Source organism: Emys orbicularis, chromosome 19 (genome assembly GCF_028017835.1).
Source record: "Emys orbicularis isolate rEmyOrb1 chromosome 19, rEmyOrb1.hap1, whole genome shotgun sequence".
In the NCBI taxonomy this organism is placed as follows: domain Eukaryota; kingdom Metazoa; phylum Chordata; order Testudines; family Emydidae; genus Emys; species Emys orbicularis.
Window position 1 is genome coordinate 23,100,194 of NC_088701.1, and position 14,601 is coordinate 23,114,794.

At 59.2% G+C, this 14,601-nt stretch overlaps 1 protein-coding gene across 3 annotated transcripts; it reads left to right on the plus strand.

The window, feature by feature from the left end:
- Nucleotides 1–10,671: 10,671 nt before the first annotated feature.
- Nucleotides 10,672–14,359, plus strand: PYM1 (PYM homolog 1, exon junction complex associated factor). Of its 3 annotated transcripts, none has more exons than XM_065419664.1 (3): nt 10,672–10,736; nt 11,771–11,864; nt 13,867–14,359. In XM_065419664.1, the coding sequence occupies exons 1-3, from the start codon at nt 10,706–10,708 to the stop codon at nt 14,357–14,359; spliced, it is 618 nt and encodes a 205-aa protein (XP_065275736.1). In that variant the 5' UTR covers nt 10,672–10,705. The 3 variants fall into 3 exon arrangements, 2 of the variants coding, with proteins under 2 accessions (XP_065275736.1, XP_065275735.1); XM_065419663.1 differs by having other exon boundaries at nt 10,687–10,736; nt 11,747–11,864; XR_010562284.1 differs by lacking the exon at nt 10,672–10,736 and adding an exon at nt 13,287–13,335 and having other exon boundaries at nt 11,780–11,864; nt 13,867–13,940.
- The last annotated feature ends 242 nt before the right edge of the window (nt 14,360–14,601 follow it).

Here is a 14,601-nt window from a genome sequence, read left to right on the forward strand (position 1 = left end):
TTTATTCAGGGCTGTGAGCCGGGCAGCTAGGGTGACCAGATGTCCCGATTTTATAGGGACAGTCCCGATTTTGGGGTCTTTTTCTTATATAGGCTCCTATTACCCCCCACCCCCGTCCTGATTTTTCACATTTGCTGTCTGGTTGCCCTACGGGCAGCTGACTTCGCCAGGCCAGCCTGTGCCCCTGAGTGGGGGGCTGGATTTGTGCAGGGTGCCTGGCTGTATCTCTGGTCCCGAAGCCGGCAGCACGCGGGGGCCTCTGGCTCTTTGCAGGCCTGACTCGATGGGTCCGTGTGGGCAGCTGAGTTCTGGACCTGGCCCCATCTGTGTGCTGGTGGGGGGGTTTCTGGGTCCGGCCGCGTGTGAGGAATCAATCTCGGTGTGTGTAAAAGGGCTGCACGTCCATGCATCGGCGGGGGTGGAATCAGCCTGGATCTCTGCATGTGGGTGCAGGTATCTGTGTGTGTGTCGCTGGCTCAGCCCTCGGCACCGATCCGTGGGTGTGCCGGAGCCTGCCTGTACAGCTCCGCACACGTGGGCCTGCCCAGGCCTGCCCTCGCCGGGCGCCTGTCTGAGCCCCGCTCCGGGCACGCGGGCTCCGAGTGCTCTCTGGGATCGAGGCCAGGCTGCCAGGTGCGAAGGGGCGGCACTGATCCGGAGACGTTCGCTAGAAACGCTGGGCGGCAGGAGGGGACCCACACCCCTGTCACCTTTGAGCCATTCGTCCCTTTCTACGCCCTCGTCCTTCTCCCCCAGGTGTGATCAGTGTGCACATGTGTGCTGCGAAGGTGCTGCCCCCCCCCCCAGTTCAGTCTGGGCCCCAGCCAGCCCTTGGCCTTGGTGCTGGGGGTTTAAGGGTCCCACCTGGGAACTGGACTGAGACCCAGCAAACTCACTACACTCAGGCCACCCGAAAGCCCTTGCAGTCTGGCCAGGAGCAGCTGGCTCGGGTGCACAGAGTCTTGCCCCCTGGGCTACCAGTCCAAATCCAGTTCAGCGACCAAAAGATGCTGCCACATGCCTGGCATGGATGGGCCCCCTCCGCGCCAGGCTCAGCGGAGAGGCCAAGGACTGACCGGGTCGGGGAGACTCGACTCCTGTCGCCCCTGCTGGGGCTGTCTGCAGTCTGGAGGGCGGAAGCGCTGTGTGCCGTGGCCCCCTGAACCCCAGGGCGAGGCACAAACCTGCAGCTGGAATTTCCCCTTCGTGGGCTGCCGAGCTTTTCTCTGCCGGCTGAGCGGGCGCGTGGGCGGGATGCGCGAGTGCTGCGGGGAGCCGATGCCGCCTCTGCAGCTGTTTCCATCTAGGGTCACCCGGGGGGGGGGAAGTGGGGCAATTTGCCCCGGGCCCCGCAGGACCCCCCACGAGAATATAGTATTCTATAGTATTGCAACTTTTTTTTATGGAAGGCCCCCCGAAATTGCTTTGCCCCAGGCCCCCTGAATCCTCTGGGCGGCCCTGTTTCTATCTCACGTTACCCTGTTACCCTCCTTCGCGCCTGGCTTTGCAGATGGGGACAGGGAGAAGGGACTTGCTCACGGCCCAGCACTGAGTTAGTGGCAGAGTTGCTTGGCAGTTCCTGGCCCACTGCAGGGAGACCCAGGCAGTGCTGCCCTCCATGGACTGCACGGTCTCTTCAATGCAGCAAACCAGGCTGGAGCGGGGGGGCTGGACTCTGGAGCCGTGTGCTCTGTTAAACATCCCCCCCGCCCCCGTTTAGTACAGAGCCTGGGAAAGCCTCTAGCAGCTGCTCACGCTGGGAGCGGATCGAGCAGCCCCCAGTGCTCTCCCCTAGGACTGCAGAAACTCCGGCCTGTCGCTCGGCCGCAGCGGAGCCGGAAATAGGAGTCGAGCAACAAAAGAGGCTGAAAAGCGGCGCTTTTATCTGCCCTGGGGATCTCCGGCCGTTGCTGCATTGTGTGCGCTCCGCGCGAGGGCAGGATGTGCCCACCCCGAGCCCCGCCCCGCCCCCGGAATCCCCCCCCCCCCGTGGCGAGTGCGGGCGCAGCGGAGCGGCAGATGGGGCCGCACGTCCCGGGCCCTGGAGGGAATGAATCAATGGCTGTGCGTGTACACGCGGGTCCGCTTGGGAGGATGTTACCGAGGAGAAGGGAAGGCCCACGCGACAGCACATGGCGAGGGGGGATTTCGCTCCCGGGGCACCTGGAAAAGCCGTTCCCACCTGGCAGCCTGCGTGGGCCGCCCCAGTGTCCCCGTGGCCGCCCCGGCTGGCCGAACAGGCCCCTCGCTCAGCGGAAAGGCCCATGTTGATGGAGCTCGTGGGGCGGGCGGGGTCCCTCTGGCTGGGGCTTAGGCCCCCATGGCGGTGGGGCGGGCGGCGGGTCTCTCACTGTGCTGTGGGTCTGGCTCTGCGGGCACCGTTCCCAGCCCTGCATTGACTCAGACGACTGTGCTGCCAATCAGGCTGTCGAATCGAAATACCAGCTCGGATGAATCACGCCGCTGTGGCGGGGACAAGGGCTGTCATGGGCCGAGCCTGCTCCGGCTGACGAATTCTTCGAAGGCGGCTGGTTCGTCAGGCTTTCAAACGACAGCCAGGGCAGAGCAGGAGCATAGTTACCATCCTGTGAAACCCAACGGGAATGGGGGGGGGAGATTCAGATTGGGGGGATCTGAAAAATAGGGGTATCCGGGGGTTCCTAGCCATGCTGTGTAGTGGGTGACAGCTTCCGTTTGGAGAAGAGGTGGGGGTTGGGATATACTGTGAATGGGGTGTATGTGTATGTATACACACACCATAACACACTCACAACTTCACCGCGTTGGCAAGGCTAGAACCCAGGTCTGCTTGCTCCTACCCCTTAAAGGAGAATCCCCAATAGCTGAAAGCAGTCCAGGTGCTATGGTACACAGTTGCCATCCTCATCCCATCCAGTAGAGGGCAGTGTTGAACATATCCATGAACTGGGCCACTCGAACCTACGTATTGTTAAAAGCTTCGCCATTTGTCAAACATAAGAATGGCCAGACTGGGCCAGCCCAACGGGCCACCTAGCCCAGTCTCCTCTCTTTGACAGCGGCCGGTGAGGGAATGAACAGAACAGGGCAATTACCGAGTGATCCATCCCGTCATCCAGGCCCAGCTTCTGGCAGTCAGGGGCTAGGGACACCCAGAGCCCAGGGTTGCATCCCTGACCATCTTGGCTCATAGCCAGTGATGGACCCATCCTCCGTGAACTGATCTAGTTCTTTTTTGAACCCCATTATAGTTCTGGCCTTCACAACATCCCCTGGCAATGAGTTCCACAGGTTAACTGCGTGTTGTGTGAAGAAATACTTCCTTTTGTTTGTTTTAAACCTGCGGCCTATTCATTTCATTGGGTGACCCTGGTTCTTGTGATATGTGGAGGGGTAAATAACGCTTCCTTATTCCCTTTCTCTACACCAGCCACGATTTATAGACCTCTATCATATTCCTCCACGGTCATTTCTTTTCGAAGATGAACAGTCCCAGCCTTTTTAATCGCTCCTCAGATGGAAGCTGTTCCATCCCCCTAATCAGTTTTGTTGCCCTCCTCTGTACTTTCCCCAATTCTTCTAATCTATCTTTTTTGAGATGGGGCGACCAGAACTGCAGGTAATATTCAAGGTGTGAGTGTACTTTGGATTTATGATGTTTCCTGTCTTATTATCTATCCCTGTTTTAATGGTGCCTACCATTCTGTTCGCTTTTTTGACGGCCGCTGGACATTAAGTGGATGTTTTCAGAGAACTCTCCATTATGACTCAAAGCTCTCTTTCTTGAGTGGTAACAGCTCATTTTGACCCCGTGACTGTATAGCTGTAGTTGGAATTCTGTTTTCCAAGGTGCATTACTTTGCATTGATCAATGCTGAATTTCATCTGTCGTCGTGTTGCCCAGTCCCCCAGGTCTGTGAGCTCCTTTGCAGGCTGCTTTGGACTTAATGATCTTGAGCAATTCTGTATCGTTTGCAAACTTTGCCACCTCACTCTTTATTTCTTTTTCCAGCTCATATATGAATATGTCTATCAGCACTGGCCCCGGAACTGATCCTTGGGGGACCCCACTATCTACTCTTCGCTGTGAAAACTGACCATTTATTCCTACCCTTTGTTCCTACCTTTCCACCTGTTACTGACCTGTGAGACCTTCCCTCTTATCCCACGACTGCTCACTTTGCTTAAGAGACTTTGGTGAGGGCCCTTGGTAAAGGCTTTCTGAAAGCCCAAGTTGACTAGATCCACTGGATCACTTTTGTCCACGTTTGTTGACCCCCCTCGAAGGATTCTAATAGATTAGTGAGGCGTGATTTCCCTTCACAAAAGCCGTGTTGACTCTTCCCCAGCAAATGGTGTTCATCTGTGTGTCTGATCATCGTCCACAAACAATGCATGCCCCAGCCATGCACCCCAACTCAGGCCAAGTCGGGGGGGAATGAGGGGAGAGCCTTCCCAGCATGCCTTGCAAGCCAACAGCCTTCCCATGCACAGACAGGCAGCCTGTTAAGGTTGACTCTGTTGAGCAGGAGTTAGCTTTGTGCCCTAGAGACTGCAAACAGAGCGGCGTCGGTTGCCCCTTGGAAGGCTCACCCCCATGGGGACCAAGGTGGCGGAAGGAAGGGGGTGGGCGTGGGGAAGGCAGAGGCACAGTGCAGAGAAGCCAGGTACGAGCAAGTATGTCCCTGCCCTGGGATGAGTCACAGGTGCGGCACCCACTTCCCTGTCAGCCCCAGTGCTGCTGCCCACGTCTGAGTGAGAGCGAGAAACCGCCAGAGAACAAAGAGAAAGGAAAGGAGGAGCGAGGCTTGCTTGAAAACAACCGAGCCGCACGCTGCAGAGCGGGGCTTCGGTGCTGACGCCACCGCAGATAAGTTCTGCTTCCTTCAAGCACGGCTAGGACCCAGGAGCCCTGGGTTTCTGCCCCACTGTGTTCTAACCACTAGCCCATGCTCCCTCCCAGAGCTGGAGACCGAACCCAGGAGTCCTGACGCCCAGTTCTCTGCACTGGCCACTAGACAACACTCTCTCTTAAGCTAGGATAAGAACCCAGGAGTCCTGACTCGCAGCCCTCCACTCTAACCACTGAAATTACCGAACAAGACTAGAATAGTCCCACTGTGGATTTCTGCCCGGCTGAGAGCGCCGGAGCGGAGAGCTGGGAGGTGTTCGTCTCGCTTTGCTAGTGACTGAAAAACACACAAAAAAGAGGGAGCAGAATTGTTGTTCTGGGCAGCCCACCGACAGCTCCGCGTAGCCCCGAAAGCGCCAGGCTCGGAGCTAACTGATGCTGCCTGACCGCGCGTGGGAATTCGCAGGCACCATCTGCTCTAAGAAATGCACATGCTGCGGATATTAGCTTCGTCGAGGTTGGTCTCCCCTGCACCTGTGAGCTGGAGAAGGGCGGGAAGCGGCAGACTGGAGGAACGGAGCGAGAGGCAGGGAGGGGTGTGTGTTAGAATGGGTGACCCCAGGGAGCAGCGCTCCAGAAATACCTGGACAGACACGGAGACGCCTGAGGCTGCTCTAATTTACGCTCGAATGCCCCTGGCTCCCTCTGGCCCTCAGGGAGCAGGGAACAGCCACAGCGCAGCGTGCTTTGGCCACTCCCCCGCTCTGCCCTCTCAGGCTCCGTCACGCTGCCAGAGCCTGAGTGTAAGTGGGAATCAGCCTCGATCCCGTGTCACGCTGCATTTCTACTGGCTCAAGCCCAGCCCAGCACGCGCGTGCCCGAGCGGATCACGTGTTCGAGCCCTCGTGCCGTTGTTTACACTGGAGCCAGGTGAGCGTGCAAGCCCCTCGCCCCCGTGCAAAGTCTGCCGGTGGGTTTCACACTGGTTTGCACTGGTGTTAGCGACGAGGGCGTCGGAGCCCGGGCCGGTTCTGCTGGGGTCCAAGCCGTGGTTGGGACCGATGGGGGGGTGTATGGGGAGGCACTCCAGCCTGTCCCTACCCCCTTTCCTGGGCCCCTCGCCCAGGTGGAAAGGATCGAGCCAAGCCGGGGCGTCTCACCCTGTCTCCCCAATGTTCAGCACGACACCTGCTGGGTACTCACTGCAGGGCTCAAGCCGGCTCTGTGCACTGCACGCAGCAGCTGGAGGAGGCGTAAAGCAGACACAGATCAGCAGCTCTGCTTCCTCCCGCTGTGTGTATCTCTCGCTGGGATCAGAACTCAGCCCTGCTGGCAGGACTTCCCTGCCTGCTGGCCACTTGACTGGTAAACCTCAAATCTCTGCCGATAGGGATCACCCACAGATGCTCCTCAGCGGGTGCCCCGATGAATGGAGAGCGGTGATTGAGTGCCTGCGGCATGAGGGCTGCATGGCTGAGACGCCAGAGACGCTGAGACGAGGGAGTCCAACCTTCTCCTGGGGCAGCGAGGGGGGGCCCGGGAAATGCTGTTCATGGAGTCACAGAAGTGCTGGGCTGGGGGGACCTTGAGCGGGTCCAGCCGCCTCCGTGGAGGCCACCCGGGTCACCCTAGACATGCCCGGCCAGAAGCTTGTCCCAACTGCTCTTACAAATGTCCACCTCCCCTGGAAGCCGGTTCCACTGCCCGGAGAGTTATAAAGTTTAAATCTCCCTTGCTGCCGACGAAGCCCCTTGCATCTTGTCCTCCTTCGGTGGACCTGGAGAACGCTTGATCCCCATCCTTTTTATAACAGCTGTTATCAGGTCCCCCCGCGGCCGCCTTTCCTCATGACTCAGCGGCTTGGAAATCAGCCGGATCACTGGGAACGGGAATCGCCATGCGGAAAGGCCTACAGGCCAAAGGCCCGGTATGCTACACACACAGGCTCCTCTTCACTAGGTTTTTCGAATTGCCCGTTAACCCCAGGTAGCTTCTGGCTCCAAACCGGCCAGCCCCGCTCAGAGGGAACTGCTGGAGCCGAAGGCTAGTGGGTAGAGCTGGGGGAGACCAGGGCTAGGATAGCAGGGGGCTGCGGGTTGGGAGTGAGGGGCACTGGCAGGGCTGGGGGGAGCCCAGGGCTGGGGGGAGCCCAGGGCTGGGCTAGCAGGGGCTGCGGGTCGGGAGTGAGGGGCACTGGCAGAGCTGGGGGGAGCCCAGGGTTGGGCTAGCAGGCGCTGCAGGTCAGGATTGAGGGGCACTGGTGGAGCTGGGGGGGACCCAGAGCTGGGCTAACAGGGGGCTGTGGGTCGGGAGTGAGGGGCACTGATGGAGCTGGGGAAGGGGGGAGCCCAGGGCTAGGATAGCAGGGGGCTGTGGGTTGGGAGTGAGGGGCACTGGCAGGGCTGGAGGGGGGAGGGATAGCTCAGTGGTTTGAGCATTGGCCTGCTAAACCCAGGGTTGTGAGTTCAATCCTTGAGGGGACCACTTGGGGATCTGGGGCAAAATCAGTACTTGGTCCTGCTAGTGAAGGCAGGGGGCTGGACTCGATGACCTTTCAAGGTCCCTTCCAGTTCTAGGAGATGGGATATCTCCATTAATTTATTAATTTTATTTTTTATTTAGGGCTGGGGGGAGTCCAGGGCTGGGCTAGCAGGGGCTGCGGGTCGGGAGTGAGGGGCACTGATGGAGCTGGGGAAGGGGGGAGCCCAGGGCTAGGATAGCAGGGGGCTGTGGGTTGGGAGTGAGGGGCACTGGCAGGGCTGGGGGAAGCCCAGGGCTGGGCTAGCAGGGGCTGCGGGTTGGGAGTGAGGGGCACTGGCAGGGCTGGGGGAAGCCCAGGGCTGGGCTAGCAGGGGCTGCGGGTTGGGAGTGAGGGGCACTGGCAGAGCTGGGGGGAGTCCAGGGCTGGGCTAGCAGGGGCTGCGGATCAGGAGTGAGGGGCACCGGCAGAGCTGTGTGCTGGCAATTGAGGGGAAGGGAGGGAAGAACCCAATCCCTTTATCCCTCACTGCCCACCCTCCTAACAGCTCCCGTCTGTCTCCACAGAGTTTGAATACAAAGATTAGCAAAGGCCTGGGGCTGTGCTGCCCCCACGTAGGAACGGCAGCAGAGAGCAAGGCCGAGCAGCTAGAGCGGGGCCTGGGGAGTCGGGGGCCTGGCTTCTGTCCCCTGGGGAACAAACCTCCACTCCCTCAGCCTTGCTTTCTCCAGCAGTAAAATGAGGGTGACAAAGCGTCCACCTTGACCAGGGCCCCAGGGAGCAGCCATTCAGGGATGGGTCAGCTCCTTGGATTGCAGGTAGGGTGACTAGACAGCAAGTGTGAAAAATCGGGACAGGGGGTGGGGGGTAATAGGAGCCTATATAAGAAAAAGACCCCAAAATCGGGACAGTCCCTATAAAATCGGGACATCTGGTCACCCTAATTGCAGGTGCCAAGCAAACACAATGCATGGCGGTTCTCCGGCCACACACACACCCTCCCTTGCCCCTGCTGCCAGAAACTCCCCTGCTGTTGGATTGCCTCCCTTTTGCTCCCCTTGGGAAACTGCCATGCAGCCCAGCCCTCAGGGAAAACGGTGTTAAGTCCCCCCCAGGGTTAGCTAAGGGTAGCGGTAGCCGTGTTAAGGCCCCCGCCCCATTCAGCTACAAGTCTTACTAACTATCGCAGCATACCAAAAAAAAAGTGGAAGGGTGGAGCCTAGCTCACAGCCCCACCCACAAAGCCTCTATAAAATCCAATCAGCTGCTCCCCTTTCTCTCCAATATGGCTGCTGCTGGAGACCCTAATGCAACAGGTGAGGGTAGTGAGATCCCTAGAGTGGGAGAATCCTATTGCCTTGAGAGGTGCTTCTCTGTTTAGTTGGCAGCTGCTGGGGTGCAGAGGGGGGCTCCATAGGGTGTGTGCAGGCTGGCCCTAGGCGCGTGGCAGGGCTGGCCTGAGTGCACTGCTGTTTACAGGGTGTCATTCTAGTCCAAAAGCAGCTTTATGGCTTTAAATGCATGGGGAGCGCCTGGGGTTTTGCCTAAATCAATTACAGTCGCTCCCTGCCTGAGTAATGGATCTAATCCCTGGGTAACTAAATTACCCCATGCTCTGCTAATTGGATTGATCATTGTAACTAGTTAATGAAACTCCAGCCAATCTTTTCAAATCCGATTGTTGGCTGATATGGAACTAATTACCTACTGACCAATCAAATCAGAGGTTTACTGCATCTCCAGGGGAAATTGTCTTTTCCCTGCCATCTGGCCTTGCTCTCCAGCCTTCATGATGCCTTGTTAATGATGGCAGGAAGGAAATGCTGTAGCTGGGGAGGGGGAGCGGCTCTTCTCTGTCACTAACTAAAGACACAAAACAAAACACAAATCTCCTGGGTTGCAAACTTCATCCCTGGTGTTAATCTGAAGGTGGAACATCTGGCCAGGTGTCAGCTCGGCCCATCTGCTCGCTTCCCGGGGGAGGCAGGATGGCCCAATGGTTACGGCGCTGTCTAGGACGGGGGAAATCCAGCTTCCCTCCTTTCTCTGCCCCAGGAGTATGACCGTAGCTGCTCAGTGCCAGTTCTCCACCTGTAAAATGGGGATTGTTGCACTTCCTAGCCTCACTGGGCGACATGGGGTAAGAAGGTGAGAGGCTCAGATCCTAAGAGTTGGGAGCTGGATACGTGCCTGAGAGAGACAGCTCAGCAAGGCTGGAAATACCATCTGTCACCACCGAAAGCGGGCAGGCAGCTGCTGGGCTGTGATCAGCCACTGTAACTGCTTCCCCAGCGAGCTGGTACCTTGGCCTCCCTCCCCACCCCGCTGTCAGAACTTGGGTTGTCAGCGCCTTGAGGTGGGGCTGGCTTTTCGCGGTGGGGGAGGTGCATGGACACAGGATTTCCATCCCCAAGTGTCCAAGAATCCATTCTAGAGCCTTGAGGCCAGAGGGGCCCATTCGATCACCTGCTCTGGCACAGAACAGAGGCTTTTGCCCGCTGCCCCCTGGGTGGAGCCGGAGAGCTAGTGTATGGCTAAGGAAGCCAGGAGACACCGAGCGATGGATGATCCCCCACGGCTGGGGGGAGCTGGGTCCAGGGGTTACCCCCCTCCCTGCTAACTTCTGGGCCTAATTTCCCGTTGGAATCAGCCTGGCTTTGGCTTCCCACTGCGGGTTCTTCTTGTGCCTGGCCTGGCTGGTGACACCAAATCACCTCCCCCATCTTCTCTTGGCGGTGCTGAGCTCTGGGCGTCTCCCCGGGAGCCTTTCCTCCAGCCCTTGCCGTCTCTACTTCCTCCGCATCCTTTTAACGATGCACCACCCCAGGCTGGGCTGCCCCCATGCCCTGTCCAGAGGGAGAATCGCCCCCCGCTGCTATGCCCTGTGTGGGGACATGGCCGTGGCTGGGGACAGCGATGGGGGGTGTTTGCTGCTCCTGGCAGTGTGGGGATGTGGCTGTCACAGGTGCAGACCCCCAGTGCCCACCTCAGACCCCTCACCCCACCCCGGGAGATGCCCCCTTCCCTTCCCCTCCTCCCCTGGCCTGGGGCTCCAGTTGCTCCCCGGGCGCCACCATCTCCACCCAGCCGAGGGCAGGATTCGAACCCCTGACGCCCCCACCCAGCCAAGGGCAGGATTTGAACCCGTGAGCCCTCCCCCCACAGATGTCCCCCCCCCCCCCGGGGACGCCTGTGTCCCACGTAACTCGCTCTGTGTGGGGGGTCGCTTAGCCTAAGCCCCAAAGGATTCTGGGAAATGTCTCCCCACCCCGTTGAGCCCTGTGGCGGTCAGTGTCTCTTTAAAAACAAGATGGCCCCCGGCCCAGCTCTCCCCGCCCCGTCACGCCACTTCCGGGGGCGGGGCAGAGTGGCCGGAAGTGGGTCGCGTTTCCAAGATGGCGACTCCCTATGTGACTGACGAGACCGGTGAGTGCGGAAACCGCTTCCGGGAGGGGGGAGACCCCCCCCGCTCCGGCCTCACCCCCCCGCGAGCCGCCCCCCCCGCCTGGCCCGTATCCCCCCATTCTGCCCGCATCCCCCCCCGCCAGGGACCCCCCCGGATCCTGCCCCCCCACCGCCCGCATCCCCCCTGGATCCTGTCCCCCCCTCCGGCATGGACCCCCCCCGCCAGGGACCCCCCCCGCCCGCATCCCCCCCGGCTCCTGCCCCCCCACCGCCAGGGCCCCGCCCCCACTGCCCGCAACCCGCCCCCGGCTCCTGCCCCCCCCACCGCCCGCATCCCCCCATGATCCTGTCCCCCCCTCCGGCATGGACCCCCCCCCGCACGCATCCCCCCCCGCCAGGGCCCCGCCCGCATCCCCCCCCGCCTCCTGCCCTCCCCCCGCCAGGGACCCCCCCCCACTGCCCGCATCCCCCCCAGATCCTGCCCCCCCGCCCTTATCTCCCCAGCTCCTGACCCCTTAACCAGTCACGTGTCTGTGCCCCCCCCCAAACTCCTTAACCTTGTGCCCCCCCTTCAGTCTCACTCCGGATTGCTTGGGGCTGTTTCCTCCCCGTCCCCTGCGGGCCCCGCCAGAGAAGCCCCATCCTGACTGTGGCCTGGGGGGCTGCGCTGGTGGGGTGGCCACGGGGCAGGCCCTGGGGGTAGCGAACCCCAGTTTCTCTGCGGTAGGAGACGGCACCGGTACAATCACGCTGACCCATCGGAGACCTGACTCGTTGGATGACCTCCGGCATAATTCCCTTCCCTGCTCCGTGCCTCGGTTTCCCCATCTGAGGGTCCAGTACTGACCGGGGGAGCGTGAAGCTGGTTTTCAGTTTTTCTGTGAACTGAAAGTTGCTAGAGAGACACGGTGGGGGAGGTGACATCTCTTATTGGACTGGGGTTCTTAGCTGGCCGTGTCTTACTGAGCAGCCTTTAGGTGAATATTGAAATCACTTTTTCCCTTCCCCCTCTTTAAAATATCCCATCACAGACAAAGATGCTTGTAACGTTTCAGGGAAGTACATTGCCTCCACGCAGCGCCCTGACGGGACCTGGAGGAAGCAGAGAAAGGTGAAGGAGGGATACGTGCCCCAAGAAGAAGTGCCAGTGTAAGTCAAATTCTAGTCCTTATGGCTGCCCCCTCCAGAGAGCAGGGGAGGGCCTCTGGGATCTCTTGCATGGCCCGTAGTGGGGGGGCTGTTACGCAGTCCAACTCCTCGCATCTGAAACCTCGACTGCTGTGAGATTATCTGCTTCTACGGCACCGAATGTGTGCCGGGCGCTTCGGCCTATTCAGTGAACAGGTGGCCTGCTTCCGCAGAGCTGGGCTACCCGAGGAAGCGGCGCTGGTTTCACTTAAGGTGTGATTTTAAGCTGGTGCAAATTGTTGTGTGCGCACTCTTTTGGATTCGGGGCGGTTTCTTTTGGTTTAGCTTAAACCTGTTCTTAAAGGCCATAAGCTAACCTGAAGAAAGCCACACTCACTGAAATAACGGTCCCCATGGATTTGCCCAGGGATAGGTTAAACTGCTACCATTTTTGCATATAGGCCTGGGACCCCTCCCTCCTTCAGGGTAACGGCCCATCTCACAATCGTCCACCTCTTAGCTGGGTGCAGCGTGAGGAGCCAGACAATTGTACATTTGGGGCCTGCTCACCGCTTGGGGTCGCTTTCCCCAAAGGATCCGTGGGAGGCTTTGTGGCCGAGTTGGAAACACGTTCTTCAGTGCTCCACCGAACCAGACTAGGTGATCCCAAGGGTGTCTTCTGGCTTTAAATCTCTGAATCCCTAATGCAAGCCAGGCATTCCCGTCAGCCCCTGGAGTACTGATCCCAGCTCTTCTCCCACGGCAGAGCATGTTCAGGGAGCTCCGGGGGCATCTGGCTTGGCTTCAGAATTCCCATGTCCACAGAAGGGTCATTAGTGAGCTGGAATGGGGGTTGGGCTCAGCATGCCGCTGTGGATCTACGTCGGCCCCCATGGGGGCTCATCGACTCTCACATATGGGATGCGGCTCCCACTCCTCGCTAGAACCTAAGGCCAATCGGCTGTCAACTTTCTAGGCTTCCAGATTGGGCCATGAAGTTTTGGGAATGTGGTCGTTCGTTGGAGTCGAACCTGCCGTCTCCAAACCCTTTGGGGAATACTAAAGATGGCCTCCCTGCCCCGTCTCCCGAGGCCTTGCCCTGCCTCGGCGAGATTCCCGACGCCGGGACTCCCTCTAAGTGTTTTCAGCGTGCTAGTGCCGAGCGCTGCACTCCGGGCTGGCGTGCGCGTGTGCAGTTCTTACGCACCAGACATCCTCTCGCTGGCCCAACGCGAGTCGATCCAAGAGGGGCCATGGTGCAGCAAACCGCCTGTCTCCCATTGGGCCACATCTGTCAGGAAGGGTGCAATGGAGAGGCTGTCCCACGTTTCCCAGTCAAGCCCCTTTAAGATCCCCCCAGCCCAGCGCCCCCTCGGCTGTAATGATTTATAACCATGTGTATGTACTGTTGGGTTACATCGTGAGATCTGAGTCTTTTTCCAGGTGCCCGACCAACTTTGACCCCTCTTATACCATAAGATGTAACCTGGCGGTATGTATTAACTCCCCTTATAAATCATTCTGGTGGGCGGCTTCGGCAGGGCTCCGGATGTGTCCTGCCTGCGAGGGTAACCTCTGCCGGCCGGCATTGCTAGTCTCAGGCATAGAGCTCAGGTACTCGCAAACTGCTCAAATCCGGAAATGTCCGAGGTACGTCTGTTTCATGGAGGCTCACTCCTCTGGTCCTGGGCGTCGTCTCCCGCGCTGAGGGTGGCGGCCAAGTGCTGTGATTCCTTTGCCCTTTGGAGTTGTCCCTCAGTGATGCTGCTGTTCTGGGGGGCCTGATGGGATGGGCTGAGCATTCATGACTCGTTGGGTGGTGATTGGACCAGTGGGTTCTCAGCACCTCTTGTGGTGGGCTGGATCTGCAGCGGCAAGGCCTTGGGGCTCTGGGTGTGTCCAAGGCGCCGCTGCAATGGGGTTAGAGAGCGTTGGAGCTGATGGCCGCCGCATGGACCAGCTGGCTGGCTCCTGTTCTCTGTGCGTGGGAGAGGAAAGTCCTGATGGATTTTGTTCTGTGCAGGTATGAGAATAAGTATGTGAAGTTTTTCAAAAGCAAACCAGACCTGCCCCCCGGTCTGAGCCCCGAGGCCAACGTGCAGCCAGGCAAGCAGGCCACCAAGGCGGAGTGCGGCGAGACCGGCCTGTCCAAGACGGCCAAGAGGAACTTGAAACGTAAGGAGAAGAGGAAGCAGGAGAAAGGGGAGAGGGAGACAGACGAACTGATCCAGTCACTGGAAAAGGCCACCCTCTTGGGGGGCAGCAGCAGGGATGGTAAGTCGGCCCTGCAGCAGCAGCAGGCCTGCGGCGGAACGGCCCTGGGGGACGGGGACTCCTCAGCCTCTGAGAAAACCAAGAAGATGAAAAACCTGAAAAAGAAGCTGCGGCAGGTGGAGGAGCTGCAGCAGCGGCTGGACTGTGGGGAAATAAAGCAGCCGACGAAAGAGCAGCTGGAGAAGCTGGCGCGGCGGAAAGCGTTGGAGGAGGAGCTGGAGGACCTGGAGCTGGATTTGTAAGGGGGGGCCCGGGAGGGAGACTCTGAACTGGACTCAATGCACGCAGGCGAATGAATTCTGCGAGCTGTGGTGACCTCGTTGGGCCCGGCTGGGTTTTTTGTTGGGTGCTGCCTGGTTTTTAAGAACAATTTTCCCAGCTATCGATGTTAGAAACTCGACAACTTTTCACATACCTCTCTCCTTTTTTATTATTTTCTTGGGGGGGGGGGGGGGAAGGCTGGGGGTGTCATAGGGAGGGGGTG